The sequence below is a fragment of the Ammospiza caudacuta genome, chromosome 11, assembly GCF_027887145.1.
Source record: "Ammospiza caudacuta isolate bAmmCau1 chromosome 11, bAmmCau1.pri, whole genome shotgun sequence".
Taxonomy (NCBI): domain Eukaryota; kingdom Metazoa; phylum Chordata; class Aves; order Passeriformes; family Passerellidae; genus Ammospiza; species Ammospiza caudacuta.
This window is the reverse complement of record NC_080603.1, coordinates 15849290-15870412: the sequence shown is the minus strand read 5'-3', so window position 1 is coordinate 15870412 and position 21123 is coordinate 15849290. Positions and strand designations below refer to the sequence as shown.

Below are 21123 nucleotides of genomic sequence, written 5' to 3'. Positions count from 1 at the left end.
CTTTAGAATGGCTCTCCTAAGCCACCAGGAGAAGCTGCAGTGTGATCCCCTGCAGAACACTAACACAGCAGGCACCCCTCCCACCCCATCTGCAGAAACAGAGGCACTGAACAACACATCCATGACATCAGAGGGAGTAAGCCTGTGTTCTTCAACAAGCTTTGCACCTAATTCTAGAAAGAATAATTAAAACAATTTCATGAAACTAATGAGAAGAGTTAAAATATCCATTCATTTTAATTTTATTTTCAAAGAGCTTCAGTCACAAAAATGATTTACAAGTCTATTTACAATTCTATTGTACAGTTATTTATGTATGCCTCTTGACAACAGGGTACCATTCTAGAGCAGCAATACATATTTTAAATACAAAGATGTAGTATCATTTCAGATTTAAAAATAAAAGGAAGCTGAGCTTCTAGAGAGTGCTGTAATGATGAACATTTTAATCTGTGTTAGGCTCGAGGAATTAATGGCAAACTAAGTAGTTTCTGGTTCACATAATTATTAAACAAGCTGCAGTTTGTTGAAAATAGTTTTAAAAACCTGAAGCTTTACTGTATATAAAATCAACATATTCAAGATTCTAAAAATTGTCAAAAACCCACAGCTTTCCCTTAGACATACAAAACCCTAAGTTTACAATTCAGAATTTCATGGGAGAAATCCAACAGGACTTGAGCTCTCTCATTTTGTGATGACCAACATAAGCATTAAAAATTTGCAGCATAAAAAGGACTCCACATCTGCTTAGTATTATACTGCATATACACATATACAGTACAGGATTATTTACCCAATTTGGGATGACTGTTCAGCACAACCTTCATGAAGAAAGAAAAAAATAAATAGAATTAAAAATCCAACAACTTTTTAAAAAGTGCAACAGTAAGAGTTTCCAATTTAAAGTTATGATGAATATGGACAGTCAGTTCTGTGGGTTTTTTCAGCCGCTTCTATTCAAGCATTATTTGCAGCATTTTCTTTTTACAGTAGATTTATTTCTATAGTACATGAAACTAGAGTTACTGCTAATTGAATCTGAAGGGAAAGGAAGGAAAAAAACTTTAAAAATAACCCTGAGGGATATACAATTTCATGATCTTGTAATTTATTTCTAAAAAGTAACATTTATTATTTAGCAACTGCTTTTCTGGATAGACCAGTCCTTTAAGTATGTGCATAAATAATATTTAAAAATCAGTAATATTTACAAATCCTAATACATCAAAATAAAATACGTACAGATTGAAGTCTGCATACACAAATAATTTAATAATAAATCAAACTCCTCAACATAAGGCCAAAATATACAGCAGGAAGAAAATGTCTACCCAGTATCTAGTGGAGCTCACTAACTTGGTCTGTTCACCTGAATTTAGATTTCCAAGATGAACACTGAAAAAGATTTTTTTTCACTACAAAATGAATTTCATCTTACTTCAAAACAGAAACTGAATACACTAGTGCAGATCTAGTTTGCTGCATTTCTGAAAACCAGAAAAACTAAACTGCTCAAAATGAGAAAAATTATAGGTGGTCAAATTCAGCTCTTGGGCAGGAAGGAATAAATCCCAATAATTGCAGAAAATGCAAAAGCTTATTTTGTGGCTGAACTTGCAATAACAAGATGGATTCTCAGAAAAGTTGATTTATTATTCCTGACTAAGCGTCAGAGCTCAAGCATGCAACCTCAGGAACATTTACCAACCCTGAATGCAAACGAGCTCCCATTTGCAAAACATTCAAGTTTACTCGCTCATGAGCCATTAGTCACTCAGTTAAGTGGAGACACTTGGCAATTTCTGTTTTAGTAACAGTTCCCTAGAATGTTCTCTGAAGACAAGCCCACCTTAAAGAGCTGTTTTCCTCCTCACTTTCTAGCTAAGTCTAATAAACTAGAATAAGACTGAAAAACTAGCTTCAGAAACAAAACAAGCCAAGAAAAATTATCAGTCTAGGAAAGTATTAAGCAAAAGCACAAATATTTCCTTGCAGTTCCCATGAAACAGCAAATCTAAAATGGTCAGTGAAATGGAAAGCAGAAGCTTATGTGTTTAAGGATAAGTCACAGCTCCCAGGTCCAAGATGCATAGCTTCACAATATTTTTCAACTAAAATATTATTTTTGTTTAGATTTGAATACTACTTTCGCAGCTGAGAATTATTCTTCATCAGTTATTCCATGCTACAAAGATTTTGTAAAATCAACATCGGCAGAAATTAGCCACCCGACTAAGGTTCATGACTAATTAATGTATCCAATGTTTGCACACCCTTTAAAAGCCACCAATGTTGTTCATGTTTATGACCTTATGAAGCCAGGACAATATAAAACATTGCTCTGTTGAATGAATGCTAAGAAAACCACTTCCCCTTTTCCCCCTGCTCCACTCCTCAAAACAAACAACAACAACAGAAATCAGGAAAAGAGTTGACAGCTGGACTGGAAGATAGTACACCCATATGCATACTATTTAGGAGGAGCAATAACCCAGTTCTAGGAAAAGGTCTTCCAAACCATTTAGCACCACTTTTAAATTCCCTGTTGGCACAGTATATTCAACACTGCAGAAACCACAACATGATTGACATTAACATGGTTAATGGTTGATGATTTTGGAGGTCTTTTCCAACCTTAATGATTCTATGAGCAGCAGGGCACACTGTCCATACTGTCCTACAGAACAGCACAAGGGAATTAGGCCTGATATGAAAAGTTCTGCTTATTAAAACAAGGCTGGAATGGAATTGTCTCCACAGGAATTTAAAAGAAGAAAACAAAACAAGACAACCCAGAAAAAAAAAAAAAAAAAAAAAAGAAAAAAAAAGAAAAAAAGAAAAAAATCCCTAACATCAAAACCTCAAATTCCATCATCAGAATATACACACTTCAAAACAATCCCAGCCATCCAGTGCACCTGGGGCCCTCATTCCACAACTACTCTTAAGGACCCCACTTCCTTCTCTAAAGGATCTCTACAGAATCATAACTTCTTCAGACCCCAGATCTCCTCCCAAAGCTTGGAGGTATCTGGACCAGTTAGTTGCCTCTGGTCAAAAATAGACTGATCAAGACTTATTATTGATCATCTTCCCAAAGACACTAAGGAAGACTTTTCCAAACATTTACAAAGTTGACAATGGTTTCCAGATAAGTAATTTGTAGTTTAAAAAAACAAAACAAAAAAAAAAAAAAAAACAACAAAAAAGTTTTAAGCCTTGCAAGTCAAAGTGCTGTCTGGCTCTACTTCTTTGTAGACCTATTTTTCTAGTGGTCTTGTCTTCTGATACTGCCTCATGGCAAAATGATGTATGGCTACCCCTAGTGCTTAAGCAGCATTAGTGGTGATACTAGCTTTTATCTTTTTCATCTTTTTTTTTTTTCAATAAATAAAACCTGCATTAGCCTTATAGTTCTGTAGCAAGACAGGCTTTAGCTCAATTTTCTCTTAATTTTGTTTTGTACAGCTACATGTAGCGCTGAAGACACTGCAGCCTCTGAAATGCCTGTGCTCTCCACGTGCACAAACCCCACACGTGGGCATGTGACAATACCTCCCTCCACTCCCATATCCCTTGCAGCAGTAACTCTGGCCTTACTACTTCAAGGTATATAGGAAAATTATCTTTAGATTTACAAATAAAACATGGTCCACAAAGGGATAATTCAACCCTTCTGCTGGAAAAAGCAAGGTTTATGGAGAAATGCATAGCTACATGTAATAAAACATGACATAGAAAAAAGTGTTTAGATTCTCCATCCTTCTTTCTCCAAAAACTTTTAGAGTGTAGCCAAATGGCTCCTCCCCTGGAGGCTACCTAAGCCTTTTCTGTGGTTAGCTAGAAGAGAAGCCAAGAATCCACATGAAAGCAATGTGCTTATTTCTTAAGGACAGAGCATATTGCTTCTACAGCATTCCCAATTCCTGCTGCGGCAGACTAAAGAATTGAACTTAGAACCCAAACATTACACCTGGAAACACTCCTTACTAATAGGGACAAATTTAAGAGGTACACACACAAACTTTAGAACCGTTCTGAGGCACAAAACTTTTCATCAGTCAAATAAAAACCAACTAAACAAACAAAATAACCCCAACCAACCAAAAAGACAGACACAAAAAACCCCCAAACCATGACAAGGTTATTATGCATCTCTAGTACAGCCATGAAACCATCACATCATAGGGTTTACATGAACACACGCCCAGATAAGCAGATTAGAACAACTATTAAAGTACTCCAGGCAAATAATGTGAACCTGTTTTAACTGCCCTGCAGTTTAAACCTTCAAATGCATCTCATTTAGGAACAATGAAATCTGAAAGAAGGTGGAAGGAAACACAATTTTTGTTCTGCCTAAGGTAACTTACATTTTTAAAATGTATAGCCATAGGACACCTGGCTCTGAATTTTGTATTCAGAGAGACAAAACAGTTGGAAATATCTGCACTAGAATTTGACATTTAGCACACTGCAGTTTCAAATAAAGCCTTAAAATTACATTCTTCTGAATACTACTAAAGATACATGCCACCAGGATCTACTGCTACGTTACAGTGATGATTTGATATGAACCATTTTCTTGGGATGGTACTTTTGCTTCTGTTGTTGTCCTGGGTTTTGGTGGCCATTCTGGATCAACCAGCAGTTCCTGAGCTAGGTGCATATACTTGGCTTTTGGTGTCTTCTCTCTACAACCAAACAGGGAAGAAAGGAAACAGACTCCACAGCGGTCCCCAGCCTCCTGCAGAAGTGAACAAATTTGGAAATTGGATTACCATAACAAAAACAAAAGTCAGTAACAATACAGTAAATCACTAGAAGAAAAACTTATTTCAGTCTTTAATTTACTATTTCATTATCACATTGGATTGGACCTGTGATACAGAAACTCTTCTGTTGTGTCTTCTATACTATGGTAGTAATGACATTCAAAAAACATTATTAAGACAAAACATTATTAAGACAACTATTTCACATTATCATAACATCTAAGACCACCAACAGTTTTTATGCATATTCTATAGTAATTTCAATAATTACAGATAGAACAGGGAACAATAAATTATTGTACTGTTGGAGAATAAAAGCCTGGTCTAGAAAAATTCCTAAAATCCCAAAACACTTTTTAAGTCGTGAATTGTTAAACTGAAGGCAGCCAGTCAGACAAAAGTAGCAGAATTTAACTTGCTGGTGAAATCTAAATACTGCAGGTATTAATAGCTATTAAAAAGGACACAAATTATTAAACTTAAGACTTCCTTCCTATGTTTCCTCTCCCAGTCTTAAAAGCATGTAATTAAATTAGCTGGGGAGGAGAAACACCATTTCTCATTCTTGAGAATGAATCCCTCTCATGTCTCAGAGACCACCTATAGTCTACAGGGCTGACATTTTAATAGTAATATATTCTATAGTTTTCATCATGCTCTAAATGTCTGTCAATTGGTGAACTGAAACAAATGTGAGCCTTGAGCACAGTTTCCATTCTTCAGCGACCACAAGACAATTTGTTCTACAACAGGCTCAAAAGGACAAATGTAAATCTGAAGTGAATATATTTAATAAAATTTAGTGCTGAGAAATAAACCACTGTAATTCTAGCAAGCACAAATGTATAATCGGCCAAAAGTAATAAGGCAAAAAGTAAAACAGGCTTAAAGTAGAGCTGTTTTTTATGGGATTCACATAGATTTCCTTCATGCAGAAGGGGCAGACCAGAGCAAAATTCATGGTCACCTGAAAAACCTTTCAGTGGCCTAAACCATCTGAAACAGTAATAGTGTATTTTCATTTGCCATCTTGTTTTGTTTCATTTGTACATGCTGAAAATTACTGCTCTCAGACAAGGGCCCAGAACTCTAAACCAAATAATTTATTTTCATTGCTTCTAAGCAAATCAAGATGTTCCCAGTCCAAGTGTACTAACTTGTGACACCAAAAAAATTTGCTGATGTGGAAACTAAAAATGAAGTGAGAAAAGTCTTAAAGCAATACTCTAGGTTTGTTTCACCGTTCTTGCACACACACTCACTGAAGTCTTTAAGTGCCAATACAGAAAAAAATATAAACCCAGAAGCCTTTGCTTTTAATGAAATCTAATTTAGGCAGACTTAAGCTAAAGATAAGGCAACAGACACTTATAGATAAGAGACAAAACCAAATTAATCCACATGCACTGAAATGAGGACAGCAAAATACTCGTCTCCAACCTGAGGCGGCTGGGGTATGGTGAGGCGAGATTCTCCTTGTTTGTCTCGATTGAACACAACCTTCCAAAGGATCATATCAAGGAGGACATTCTGTGAGACATTACAGTGAGTGGGAAGAGTTAAAGAAACTAATGATCAATTGTTGTTAGTGTGCACATTACAAATAAAACCTGAAACAGTGGGTTAGCCATAACTAATTCAGTGGTGAGCAAAATGGAGGGTTTATGCTACTTTTGGTACTTTTGTGATAAACATTTCCATTCTTAAAGTGCTCACACAAAATTTAAGAATATGAACAGGTACTCTAAAATCAACAGCAACAATGACCAAATCTGCATCCATCTCTATGGGTAAAAAACATAAATACACATGTGTTTCAATACTCTAAAAACCTGTGAAAGCACCACATGAAGACATGAGTGCTTAGAGCAGTTTCCCCATAAACCATCTTGGAGTTATCCTTTTTACATAGTCTGTTCTAAACTAGTGACATTCTCAGAAAAGTAGCAGTGGGGTGGTAAAGCTGGGCCACCAGCAGGAATAAAGGAAATATACACAATGGTATGTGTAATTCCATGGTTTTAAAAGAGGGCAGAATTTGAACAGTATGTTGAGCACATCTGGTTATCCTCATACAGCTGCATGGGCGGACTCAGGAGCTTTGAGCCAATCTGACAACGCAGGTGTGAACCTGCACCTTCCATGGCCTCGAGCCTACAACTCTGATCCTTGGACAGATTCCATTTCTAACATCTGACTAACTGCTGCCACTGAAAATGGGGAGCTGATTAGTCAGACTTTGGTAACAGATTTTTATAATGCTTATGATTTTGTAATGTACCACAATTTGACAGTGCTTTTATAAAGCATCAGCCAACAAATCTTCAGCTTGTTAGATGTTCATTTTTGAAGCCAGTCTGGTTTAAGCATGTCTATACCAGGCATCAGGGGTGAGGAGGAACAGCTGCTAGGATCTGCCTTTGTTGTGCAATATTTTCTATCATATGGTAGAAGGAATCTGCATGCTTTGTGATCCTAGTCTGGCACCCACATGGAAGGAGCAAAAGCTTTTCACAGCATTTCAGAAAACAAACAGAAAACAACCACAGTCAGAAATTACTCCTGTTGTAGAAGCAATGACAAAACTACATATGATCATAGCGTGACACAACAGTGTCACACTGGCAAGTGTGACTAAGGAAGATCCCATCCTCATGTATCTCATAATTGTGAGACACTTAAAAGAGGCATTACTGAGGGATAGCTCTCAGCAGAACAAACTCCAGGTGAAATACAGGGTACCTTGTTAAAAGATGGAAGGAGCTGCCACCAGTGGCCTCTCCCAGATACTCAGAATGTGACCTGTGGCACAGGTCTGTAGTGAAAAGTGGAGGGAGCAGAAAATCCAGCCAGGCACACAAGGAGAGAAAGACAATGAGCTATACTTGAAGTGAAGGAAAGAAACAGCCTGGGATTTCTACACAGCACACTGGACCCAGGGAGCTGGCACCACATGACAAAGCTTTAGAGAGTGTAGAGTAACACTGCTGGAATTGGGCAAATGCAGTTCAAGAGGTGGGCATCAGTTATGGAAGGTGAAGTGTATATTGTAAAACAAGGTTTGGGATTTGAGGATTGCTACACAACAGTTCTGTTGGGACACCTGCTGAACAGTAAAACAACTCATCTGCCAAAACAAAGCATTCAACTTATACTTGCAAAGTGGGAGAAACTTGGTTTAAGAGAGAGCATAACAGCCCACACAATTAGTGCAAAGAAGTAGGTACTTCTATTTTATTACCAAAGTATAGGCAACAAGATAAATAGGGAAGGCTGTTTAGAAGAAATGTGTCAAATCACCCCTGCAGTTTTGGTAATGAAAGTTAAATGACTGACGTGTGCAAAGATGCTAACTCAAACCTCCATAGGAAAAAGAGTGGGGTGAGGTTTGAAATAGTGGGTGAAAGAACACAGTCTGCAGGTAATTCTAGTGCTTAGGTGATGTTTAGTAGAAATTCACAAGTTTTCAGGCTGATGTGACAACCAACAAGGCCCAGAAGTGGAACCTGATGAACACATATTTAAACCAGAGGAGAACCATTTGTCCTCAGAGCCACGTGCTGATACATGGATTGGCACACTGTACAGACTTCCTACTGGAGCCCTTACACATCCAGAACAGAAACAGCACCAGATTCTATAGAAGTTACAGGATCACCTGCAGAACAAAGGAATTTTCAAGCAGATAGATGGTAAATGTATTTCCCTCAGTAATCTTTATCACTGGACTGAAAACTGAAACTGAATTGGAAAAAAATATTTCTGTCTAGGAGGTTTGTTTTAATTTTATCAGAAGACAAAAAGAGCCATGATTCTGAAGCTTCAGAGTAGCTGTTTTGTTTCAGTGGTAAAGACGGCAAAATACATAAAATTTGACTTTTCACAAATAAAAGAAAGCCAGAAAAGCCCAAACTATTACACATTCACTACTACAGAAAAATGAAAGAATTCAAGACCATAAAGAAAAATCAGAGGAAGAGCTAGAGTACATACAGGACAATGTAAGAAAGGCACAGGAGCTTTAATAGTGGATAAACTTGTTAACAACAAGACAAGAGGCCAAGAAAATTAGTATCTACTGACACGTTTTGGAAAAGTTGTTGCCTGCCATGTGAAAACACAAAACCATGTTCCAATAGGCAGCAACATAAGAGCATATTTTGCAAATTCTATTTGGAACAACATTTTAAACACAAAACACCTTGGTAATTTTGATTCAAGTATCTAAAAAAAACCCTTTGAGTTAGTTTTTACTAGGTCACTAATAAAGGGAAAAAACATGTCAATTGGACAGAATATTAATGCTGCAGTACTCTTTGAAGACCAAAATTATATGATCCAAGGAAGTATTATACTGATTACACTGGTAGCAATCCCTCACATTGTAATGGAAATAATGATTAGAAGCTGTAGAAAATGTTACACAGTAAAAACAGATAATTGCAGTGTGCACTAAATAATGCTGGAAGGTCTTTTCATCTTGCAGGAAAAAAGTGACTCATGACTGCAACCAAAACCCAAACATATTCAGGTTGGAAATCACACATGGAGAAAAACTAACCACAGGAATAAATAACTGACTGAATACAGATTTCTTCTGGAAGATTTATTTGTCCAACTTTGATTCTTGGAAACAAAAACAAGGCACCTGGATGAAAGGTAGGGCATGTTTCTGCATACATTAACTCCGGAATTATAGCAGAAGAAGTCAACATTGACTTCAGTGATTGACTTCAGACAAGCTCAATGATGGCAAAAGCTGATTGGCATGAACATCTCTACTTCTGGGCTTTCATCATATCAGACAGAACTGCATAATTCTGAACAATAAGCTATGTGTACAATCCAAATGAAGGAAGGGGGGCTCCCCTAAGGATTTTAGATAGTTCTTTTGTATGTTGTTATTCTGAAGTAACAGAAAATAAAACAGAAAATAAAAATGGAGTATTTTAATACGAAATAGTTGAATTATTAAGTCTTTTGACTTTCTCCCTGCCCCAATTTTTTAAGAAAAAAGATTTTAAAATTATACTTTAGACACAAAGTCTTGACACCTTAAATCTAGCTTACAAGGACATTTGTAGAAATACACACTTAACAAGAAAACAGTAGCCACTCATACTGGCATGTTGTGAAGAGTGATCTAAATAAAAGACAAACATGCACCCTGCAAAAAGAAGCACTTAAAAGAGAAGTATTTTTCCCTGTGGATTTCTTACCTCTGTCAGCACAGACACAAGTGCATTTAGAATAACAATGATGACAATTCTTAGGCGCCACTCTGGTGGCACACACACAAGCTGTGGAAACAAGTTACCAGAGATTAGAAACACACATGTGAAGTAAACACACATCCAAAACACTCAGCATTATAAATTCTCCCTTCCCCAGCCAGTGATGTGAAGCTAAAGGTCTGCAGGGCTCATGCTTGTCCCAAAGGCAGCCCACCAGTTTCCTGAGGAAGCTGACACACCTGAGATGTGCTGACTCTCACCTCCAGAAATTCGTCGATAGCTTCAACAGGATGCAACATGATGAAAAATATGAAGACATAAAGAACTATAACAGATAAAACAAACAGAACTGCAAAAGAAGAAAAGAATATTTTAATTGGACCATCTCACAATTGAAAGTTTTAGACAGTTTTAATATGTATCATGTGTTTATCACTGCCTGGAAACAACTTCTCTTTTCCCCCTAAACCCCCTCCAGTATTGGAGCAATACTAGTTATGCTGATAGCCATAAAGAGAAGGCCTGACTCCTCCTCACTGGCTCACTTGTGGATTTGAAATATACAGACACATACATGTCTACAAATCAAGCAACTATTAACACAAATTTCTCCTTACAGTTTAGTATTTCTTTATTTCTAGCTGTGATTAGATAAGAGGATAACTCCACTATGATCTGCTAGCAACACTATTGCTTCTGAAGTGGCACAACAGAATTGTTAACAAGGGCACAGTAACTTGGGAATTTTATTTGGAACTGTATATACTAAGAAAGGACTTACAATTTTTGTAGCATGGTTGTCTAAAAGGCTTTCCTTTAGAAAAGACAATTGCCACTATGAGGTACTGAAAGCTGGATATAAAAAACAAAGTTGTGTTTTCATAATTTTTAATGTAATGTTCATCATGAACAGTCTCATTCCCATGGTGTGCAGAGCTGGTGTTCTGGGCGTCCAACACATTACATGCACTGCAACACAAAAACATTGAACATGGAGTTATGGAGAAGAGGCAAATAGGGCCCATTTATTTACAAAAGTAATGACAGAAAAAATTCTACAGTAGTAAAAAAGCTTAACTTGAGAAATATTACAGGTAGTAAGAAGTAACTCAAAACTGTGGCAGAGAGGTGGCAATTTTTGTGAATTCAAAGCTTCAAGTTCTTTTATGCTGCCAGTTTGTAAATTTTCTACATAAACTGTTTTAAAACTATCATTGTAGACAGACTTAACAGACAGGTAAGGAAATACTGCAATCTAAAAAAATAAAATTAAAACACCTCTTTATTTTCAAAAATATTAATTTGATTTACTGTAACTCTAACAGGAAAGCAAAGCTTTATAATATGAAAGAGATAGAATAGATAGAACCATAAATTTCAAATTTCTACCTCAACTGTCTCAAAGCTGAAGAGTCATTAGACCAAGCCATCTGACTCTGACCCAATTTTGTTTTTCAGCCACTGGGTAGCTCCCATATATTTTTTCACAGAAAATCAGCAAACTAACAAGCTGCAATACAGAAGCTTTATTTTCAAAGTCCCCACAGTGGGGGCAGTGGTCAAGAAAGAAGAGAGCATTACTGCCTATAGCTTTCCAATCACTACTGTATCCTGCACAGAGCCACTGAAACACTTACTCAGAGTCTGGTGTCCAAGGCTCGTACCAGGACTGCTGTTTGACCCAGAAGAACCCCAAGGTCTGGAAAGCAAGGCAGATGATGATCTGAGACAACACGGAACACAGAAGTGGACCTGAGATAAGACCTGATGGAGGCCTTCGTGCAACAAGCTCTGTCCAAGCAGGGTTCAGACTCACTGCAGAGAGAACAAAAAACAAATGACACATTGCATCATTATGGTTTTCAAGAGTTATCCTGTTCACATTCTGTGGGATTAGAATGGCTTGCTCATGACATCACTTTAAAATTTAGTCCAGAACTGCAAATGTGAAACCACTTTGAAAAAATCATAGAACCCTAGAACAACACCATAGTGCCTTCTACAGGCTGGTTCCCCAGCCGCACAGCATAGCAGGGGACAGAAGCAGCCATCAGACTTAAGGAATTAGCAGTGTCTGGCCAAATTCCCTTTGTCTGCAAGGACTTACAGCTTGCCTCCTCACTTTTGGACTGCCATTGCTTCAATTAAGATGCTTTTATTAAATTTGAAAATGGAATTCTACTGTTAGCCAGTGAATTGAATGCTAGGCATGTATGTGAAATCAGATGTTTCAACAGCAATACTTTGAGTGTAACATTTTGTGGACAGAAGTTCAAAATAAGAATGCAAGGAATCAAAACATTTGAGCAAGATGATATTGCAATGACTCCTGTTTTGATTCCAAAACCAACTCCCTGTCCTGTGAAGACTTAGTTCCCCGAGGTCATGCCCACAACCTGCTTCTTGTTTTAGGACATTTCACAAATTTCAGATTGTGGTTTGGGTTTCTTAATGCATAGATGTAATAGTAATAATATCTTCATTGTATGTCACAGTGTTTTCTCAAAACCACATGTAATTAGATATTAAAGAAAATCTGACCAAGCAAAAAGTGGTTCACAGGAGCCACAATGGTAATTCAGTACAGTACTTACTAGTGAAGACAACCACCAAAATGATTGCCAAATCAATGAAGAGAAACTGGAAATCTCCCAAATTGCTCAGGATCTGGAGAAACAACAAATGACAGATTGGTAATTCCTTCACACCACCCAAAAAGTTTATACTGACAATTTTACACATTAATTCTTTGAATTTCCCTCTATAAACAAGAGAGTGTCCTGTCAAACTGGCCTCCTTTACCTGCAGGAGTCCTGAATACTCTACAATTCACAGAATAATACCTGAAGTATCACAGTATGAAACAACCTTTTCAAGATGGACAAGCTATTTGTAATTGAAATTGGTTTGTAACCAAATGATATTATTGAATCTTACATACCAATGCAATAACAGCTTAGGCCTACAGCTCTTTCAACACCATAGCCTCACTATGTACTCATACAGCTGTGAAAATTTCCACCTCAAAAGTCCCTTAAAACTCTGCATCTTTACCTTCTCAGAACACAAATTAAAATACAGGATTTCTACCACATGCCATTATTGTGAAACCAACCATATTAACAGGAAACATTCCATTATGCTTCCCCCCACCCAGCCAAATCAGTACTTCCAGTTTCTTTAAATTCTAACATAAAATGAATGCATTGCCCTTTAAAATAAGTTAGGCTAATTCAAAATGCTGAAAAATTTTAAAATAACTGAAACCTGTATTTTTGCTTTGTATATATGCTTATTTGGTCTTCCTACTGTAGAGACTTTCTTTTCTCAGTCATTGGTTATTGCCTTTTCTAAACAGATACTACCATGTATTTTGTACAGTTAATATGAAAAAAACCCCAAAATATTAACAACACTTTCAGTCTAAATGTATTTTTGAATGCATACATTGTACTCAAAGGGACTTGCAATAATTTGTATTCAATATCTATCAACTTTCAAATCTCTGAATTATGCTGACACTGCATAGGTATTGACAGAATACTTACAGAATACAGCAGAGTAACAGTGATGTACTGGATGATGCTGTATAGTGCCATGAATTTGAACACACAGAAGGAAGTTACTAAAGCAGCACGGCCTTCCCTGTCAAAACAGATGGAATCATGTAACTACAAAGCTTTCTGTGCAAGCAGTTCAGTTCTGCCTACCAAATTGCTAGCTGCAATTAGACACACCAGCAAACCCTTTGAGGGACATGAGGCTACAGACATGAGAGAAACAGGAGTCAGAATGGTACACTTCCCCCAACATCAAATTGTGGGTCTGTCTTCTGAACTCAGCCACCACCTAACCAGTCCTCTTTGGACTTCATGTGGTTTTCAACAGAGGTTTTTAAATGAATGTCTTTTTACACAAGCATCTATGAAGCATTAATTTACGGCATGGACTGAATAAACACAGTCAGCCACAGAGCTGCTGACTTCAGAAATGTTTCTGATAACGCATTACTTCATTATTTCCCCACAGACCCCTAGATTCTTCTTTGGCTGACCATTATCCAAAATCATTACCTAATTTCCAATTCTAGAGTCAACAAATTGGTCAAACCCTATTTAGAGAATTTGCCTTCTACTTTGTATGGTGCAGAGCAATTATCTTTGCAATTACACACAGCCTTTATGGAAACTAGCAAAGTGACTAAGACAAAATTAAAGACTAATGCGTAGAAGCTTGGTCATGCTTTGAAAAATTAAACTTTTTATGGACAAAGGATTTTACAACAAAATAGTAAATCATGCTATGGCAGGGTTTTGCACTGAGTACCTTTGGTAAAGAAAAAGAACCACTAAAATGTATGTATTCTGTAATTCACACTGGTTTCCTGCAGCATCAAATATATACTAAAATAGAGCATGCAAGATGAGTTACACAGACACATTTAAGTCCACGGTCAGTGGCATTACCTGATCAGCTTTGGCACACAGGAAATACTGGGTGTCCTGGAAGTGAATGGTGATGCCACAGAAGCCTCAAGTTCAGACAGAGATATACCACCATGTGCCCTCTTCAGTGCCTGCCAGGTAACATTGAAATAGAGACCATTTTAGAACTTGCCTTCAGCTGTACCATTTAACTGAATGGTTCTGTATGGAAAATAAAAATATACTTACCCCACAGTCATTTGCTCCATCTCCACACATGCCCACATAGTAACTACAAAAGCAAAACAGATATCAGCATTCTGGATCATTCTCCAACCATGGTCCATTTAGCTTATTTCATTAATTACTTCTATATTTCAGTTATTCAGGGTTTGCATAACAATGGGTGATCATTAATGCTGAAATCAATTACTGTTGCTGTTATACATATAAGGAAGTAGAAAAGTAACATGACAATGACAGGTCAATCAAAGCAATAATGGTTAATTAACTCTCTATCATCCCAATGTGGTCTAAAGAATCTTTGCTCTAGGCAATGACACTTCTGTAATATTTTGTAAAGCTGCAAGGCCTGACACCAACAGTCACATACTGACCAATGTAAACAGAAGTCATCCTGATAATACTTCTGTAATACACAGAAGACATTTGATGGGCTTGTTTCATAAACCAAGCAACTGCATTTATAAAATATGTCAGTCAGTTGATGCACTTATTCCTCGTTCAAAACCTCATTAAAAGTCTGAAACTTTCCCAACTAGCCAGCAGATGGTACTACTCTCCTCTCATTCTATTAGATCAGCTAATAGGCTGATCTATCAACACAAGGAGTTTTCTCAGCCCAGCATTTTTCTTTAGGCAAAACAGCTAGGAGCATGCATAATTTTTGTCTCCTATCAAACCAAACACATTGAACCCTCTTGCTTTCTATGCTTAAGCAAATACTTACTCTACATTTTGTAAAGCTTCCACCAGCTGAGTTTTCTGATCAGGCGCCATGCGAGCAAACACAGTGCCGTGTAGCACGAGCTGCAAGACAGGAGAGTTATTAATGCTCACAGGGCAAAGGCTCCTCACCACTCAAAGTGCCCAGACTCAAGGGAAATGCTCACCTTGGGTACCAGGTCCTGAAAATGCTCCAAAATCACTGCAAATGACTTCCCATTCATTGCAAAATGGTATTTTGTCATCTGGAGATCCTCAAGGCTTTCATGGACCAATTTAACTGGAATATCCTATCAAAAGTAGTTTAATACTGTAATGGATATACACAGACACCTTGCCATTTCAAGCTAATACTCAGAGGGGTATTTCTAGAGATGACTAGGTTTATAAGAAGGTAATTTGAAAAAAAAAAAAACAACTCATACACATTTACGTATTACTAAGAAAATGTAGTTTAATGTTTCAACTACAAGCAGCTAGAGAAGTTTTGACATATTGAAATGTTGGGGAAAAAACCCCTGTCAAGTGAAATGTCAAATGTCATATCACAGTTGAAAAACTACCTCCCCCAGCTGCTTTATTAGTCTGTGGTATTTGAGGATCTGAAAGTTAACCAGTATATCAATGCTGAACTGACACTTAACAGCTGATTTACTATTTAATAGAATAACATAAAAAGGACTGTAAAACTAACAGCTTACATTCTAACATGTGTGATAGAATGTAATAATATAATATCATATTACCTCTGAGTTTATGGCTGGTGATGAACTAGTGCATTTTGCGAGGGTATCTGCATAATGCCAGTTGATCCTGGCAGCCTGCCCATCCTTTGGAGGTAGTGCTTCAGCAATAATGACCTTATCCTGAGGTAGAATCATTCCACAGTCTCTGGCCACAGAGATAGCAGTTAACATGTTATCCCCTGTTAAACAATAGCATTTTAAAGGGTTTCAGTCAGAAAAACATCAAGATCATGTGCTGATATTCCCTGTAAGAAAAAAGCTAACAAAGCCTGCACAGAACTATGACAAGGACTGCCCCACATACCAGTGCCAACCTCAGAAAAAACCAACCTACAGACAACACTGAAACCCCCAGGTAAACCCCCTCCTCTAAGAATTTTGTTTGCTGCTTGGAGCTATAAAGATCTCTTATTGACCAACTCTTAGTGTATATGGAAAATCAGGCAGAAAACAGACAGCCATTTAAAATACTGCTTTCTACAGTCACAGAACATGCAAACACAAAGCTGTATTGTTAGCTTAGCAAAACATTCCAAAATCACAACACCTGTGATTTAAAAAGCAAACACATATTGTATAAAAAACACTGAGCACAGACATCTAAAATGCTTACAAGGACCTAAGTCATTCTCTCAGAAAAAATCCAACACAAAGTGACTTCTCATAGTATAAATCAAAATGGTAGGGAACATCAGGACATCCAGTCCAACCTCCTGCTCAAAGTAAGTTCAGTCATAAAATCAGACTAGGACTTCCACTTAGCCTGATTTGGAAGACTTTTAAGGATTTTCATCCTCCAATTCAGTATCAAGTAGCTTATACTTAGGGAGAAGAAACTACAAAGTGGAATTAAAGCCTCTTCTGGTTTCTCTGACTTACCAAAGCAACTTGCACCCAAAAACAAAAAAAAAATGGAGTCTGAATATTTTCACAAGTTTCTAAACTTCCCTGTTGCTATAAACACAGTGTAAACCCACTGACACTAATACACATAGTTAAAACAAGAAAGAGATGGATCTTTGAGTATCAATGTTTACATGCTAACCTGTAACCATGACAGTGCGAATGTTGGCTTTATGCAAATCTTCAAGTACAGCAGGGGTTTCTTGCTTTAACTTGTTTTGCATTATAATTAACCCCATAAAATCCATGTTGCTTTCAATAGCATCTCTGATGAAAAAGAGACAAGCAAGAGAAGATTTTAAGATTTACAATTATTAGATGCAGCTCTAAAAGCCTGATTTTCTGCTTATCAAAGTAAAGAGGAATGTGTATTTTTAACCATGAAGTAATTCGCTTTATAAAAAGTGGTGTGAAAGATATAATCACAATAACTTATTTCCCTTGTTTTATTTGAAAACCAGTATGAGAAAGTGTTGTTTCCTCTCAAGCACAATTTTCAGTTTTTTCCATGAGAATGCTTTCTAAAGGAAATTACAGTCTCAAATAGGTTATAGCTAGAAAACCTGCTCTGAAACTAACTGCATTCACAAACCAAATATTAAGATATGTTTATAGCACACATCTCTTTTCCAATTTAGCTGAACCTTAAGATAAAAGCTACCACATTCTTACAAAGGCATGTAAGATTAATAGGCACTAGCTAATTAGGCAGAGAAATTAACTCCCTTTGGTTTACATTAAAAAGTCAGTGTATTTACAGGTCTTGGGTATTCTACTGCTATTGTAGACTTTCACACCGGAAACTGGAAAACTCATTGCTTTGCTAAATGTTCACCTTGCACACAGGGCTGATACAAAAGAACACAGTCAAAGTTGGCATTTTCATAGCTGTACTACACATTCAAGCACTGTGGGAAAGATGACATTATCCACAAAACTAGGCCCAGCTGAAAAATATTTCACAGGAGGTTCTACTACTTGAAGGAAGAAACCTTTCTACTTTTCAAACCTCTGCAACGAGAAAATGGACATGCTGCCTTTAGGAGACAAAGAAACTACATCAAACATGCATAGGATTTCCATCACTAGCCATTATCCTTAATAAACATAGATGATATAAGTATGTGCAAGTAAAGAAATCAGACAAGGTTTTCTGTCACAATAATGTAAATTAGACACCATAAAAATGATATTCCAGTTCATTTCCAGCTTAAAGCTCATCCTCTGAATTCACTTCATTGCAGAAAAAAAATTCCTTATCTGGTGTGTCCAGGGCACAACTAAAGGATGTACAGAACTATGTATGCCAAGACAAAAAAAGCTAAAGAAGAGTAGTAATTGATGTAAACAAAAATACACATTACATATTAATTCAAAGCATGCAGCTTTTAAAATCTCTTACTTATTAATAAAGTGAAGCCAGTCTTACCTGCTAATAGTCTGGACTTTGTGCCATGTAAGCTTAGACTCCAGTTTTCTGTGAGCAAGAGCAATAACTCGGAAGCCCTGCTTAGTGTAGTCTTCCAGGACACGCTCAAAGTCAACAGGAACTTTAGAAAAATCAAGTTTTGGGTTATTAAAATATTCATATTTCAGCTGAGCTATAGAAGAAATAAAAAAATTTGCTCCTTTACCTGTTTCCTGCTTACACAAGCTGGCAATCACCTCTGGGGCACCTTTCATGTAAGCATCCATTCTCTTTTCCCCTAGAACCCTGGCTATGACACACATGCGCTGCAACACTGAGGAAAATGGAAACTGGCGCACGATTCCAATTTCATACCCAGTCTGTGCCAGACAGGAAGGAAGGAACAAAAGGGTTACATCCACATCCATCTTCAGAAAAATAGGTATGTGCCAAATGAAAAAGTATACTTACCGACAGCTCAAACAACTCCTGAAAAACAAAAAAATATACAGTCACTCTAAATATCAATTTTGAGTATTTCTTCAGCTACAAATTATTTCAACACGAATCCGTATGAAGTCATACTGTATTTTCAATGGATTTCATAAAAGCTGAATATAAATATACTGCATCTGTTTAGTATCCTTTACTTTAAGTGAAACACAGTAGAACTGTAGAGCTTGATTGCTTGATTAGAATTACCAAGACCTTTCACATCCAAACTGTTTAGCCTCTGTAAATGACTAAAGTACTATGGTGTTTCAGAATGAGGCCACATTATTATTAAGTATATTCCTCCAAAAAATAATGCACTAAGTTGCAAGAATGTTCAGATATCAACTGCTGCACAGAAATTACTGCTGTGCACGTACACTGAACCCTGAACAAAAGGCAGTTCTATCTACTACAAAATACAACTCATACAAATGTACTGACTTGTTACACCCTCCCACTACCCTACTCTGTGATAATCTGCATATACACTCACATGCTTTAAATTTCCCTTTGTGAAATATTTAAAAATACTTCAAAATACAGCTAGAAGAAACATTTGCTAAGTACATTTTGTTTTTTTACTCAGCACTTAGTGACATTAACAAATTATTGTCTTAACTGAAACTGCAAGGTGAGCACACCTAAGCATTTCATTAAAACATAAGAATTTGGTAACATACAAATATTAAAAGGCATAAGCTCAAAAAGCATTACTGTACTTTTTAATTAATCAGTAAAGGCAATAATGCTGACACTCACTTTGCTCACCTTGCAATGGGCATATACTGAATCACTACCTTCAACAATGGTTTAAACATTTTAAATGTTGTAAAGGTTTGTTGTATCCTTGCCATCAAAACCCTCACAGTTCTGACCAATTTCAATTTTATCATATAGTAAAATGTGTTTCTTTAACTCATATCAATTGTTTCGAGTTTTTATACCATTTCTTGATCTGTTGCTTGCTTGGATTCTGGGGAAAGTTGTTTTGAAGGTCGAACCACTGTTGGCATGATTCTATTATGAAGGGCTGTTTCCTCTTCAGTTGCTTCTTCTAAAATCTGTATTAAAAAAAAGTCAACTAATTTATACATTCATTAACTTGGACTTGCTCATAATCCAATATTCAGGAGACAAAAGGCACTTACCCATCCTATTGCTTCAAACATCTTCAAATCAAGTGGATCCCCAGAAAGCACCCCTTCAATTTTTGTAAGGGAATGACAAGTTGCCATGCAAGCAACAAACTCTGACTTCAGCAAGCTCTCACTGCAAGCCCTCTCTTCCGGCAAAAGGAAACTGAAACAATGAAGTAATAATATACTTAGCACTATAATTATTTATTATGAGCCACTTCAAAAGGTTTGTTTAGATTAACAGAAGAAAATTGACTGCACAAGTCCCTTCACTTGTGTTTTCACACATCATGGAAAACAAATTAAGACTCTGGGCTGGAATCTTCAGAAACTATCACAACTTTTTCCTCCTTCAAACACTCAGTGTTCATTCCTTCCTTGTCTAGTTTGATCTCTCATACAAAGCCCTCTTATCACTTAGTACTTAACTTAATTAGCTAAGATAATTCATTTTAGCAGCCCAAAAAGTCATTGCTTAGGAGGACAGGATTAAAGAAATATGCAACTGTTTTGCAGTATGACCATGATGAGATCTCAGACTAAAAAATAAAATTCTGCCTCAGCTTCGCTGGGGAGTTTAAACTTCCACTAGACCTAAGCCACAGTTCAAGTGGCATTCCTACAGCACATTACAAAAATGTAAACATACATGAGCTCACACTGAATTTTCTATTCTATTCTGCTGAAGCTGTTACAGTACAACATGAGTATCATGTTTGCTATCAGCCCCGAGCTCATCCTTACCGAGCATTCTCCACCCGCTGAATTCCCCAAAGATCCAAGCCATCCTCAGTAAGTGTGCCAGTCTGCAAAAGAGACCAAGGGCATGGCATGTAGAAAAAACCTTCAGAAACAAATTATCTTCCAGCAAAGCAAAAATTAGCAGCTATTTAAGAAAATTTTCTTTTGTTTTCACATACAAAGCAAGACTTCAGGACAGAAAATACAGTATCTCCCCTTGCTTTTTGCTAGTAATTAAGTTCCAAACCTGGTAAATAACTTTCAAAAACATTCAAAGCAGTCATGCTCCTCA

At 36.9% G+C, this 21123-nt stretch overlaps 1 protein-coding gene across 1 annotated transcript in view; it reads right to left on the bottom strand.

The window, feature by feature from the left end:
* Positions 1 to 2861: 2861 nt before the first annotated feature.
* The window catches only part of ATP13A3 (ATPase 13A3), a 52304-nt gene continuing 34042 nt past the window's right edge, over positions 2862 to 21123 (bottom strand). Inside the window, exons 15-34 of the mRNA XM_058811886.1 lie at positions 20835 to 20896; positions 20103 to 20253; positions 19899 to 20015; positions 18931 to 18948; positions 18686 to 18839; positions 18481 to 18601; positions 17194 to 17318; positions 16149 to 16327; positions 15570 to 15692; positions 15407 to 15486; positions 14686 to 14728; positions 14479 to 14588; positions 13561 to 13657; positions 12607 to 12679; positions 11650 to 11827; positions 10794 to 10981; positions 10273 to 10361; positions 9998 to 10078; positions 6219 to 6308; positions 2862 to 4750 (exon numbers count right to left, since the gene is read on the bottom strand). Coding sequence (XP_058667869.1) covers positions 4553 to 4750; positions 6219 to 6308; positions 9998 to 10078; positions 10273 to 10361; positions 10794 to 10981; positions 11650 to 11827; positions 12607 to 12679; positions 13561 to 13657; positions 14479 to 14588; positions 14686 to 14728; positions 15407 to 15486; positions 15570 to 15692; positions 16149 to 16327; positions 17194 to 17318; positions 18481 to 18601; positions 18686 to 18839; positions 18931 to 18948; positions 19899 to 20015; positions 20103 to 20253; positions 20835 to 20896 — 2277 coding nt within the window. The 3' untranslated portion in view covers positions 2862 to 4552. The remainder of the gene's footprint in view (positions 4751 to 6218; positions 6309 to 9997; positions 10079 to 10272; positions 10362 to 10793; positions 10982 to 11649; positions 11828 to 12606; positions 12680 to 13560; positions 13658 to 14478; positions 14589 to 14685; positions 14729 to 15406; positions 15487 to 15569; positions 15693 to 16148; positions 16328 to 17193; positions 17319 to 18480; positions 18602 to 18685; positions 18840 to 18930; positions 18949 to 19898; positions 20016 to 20102; positions 20254 to 20834; positions 20897 to 21123) is intronic.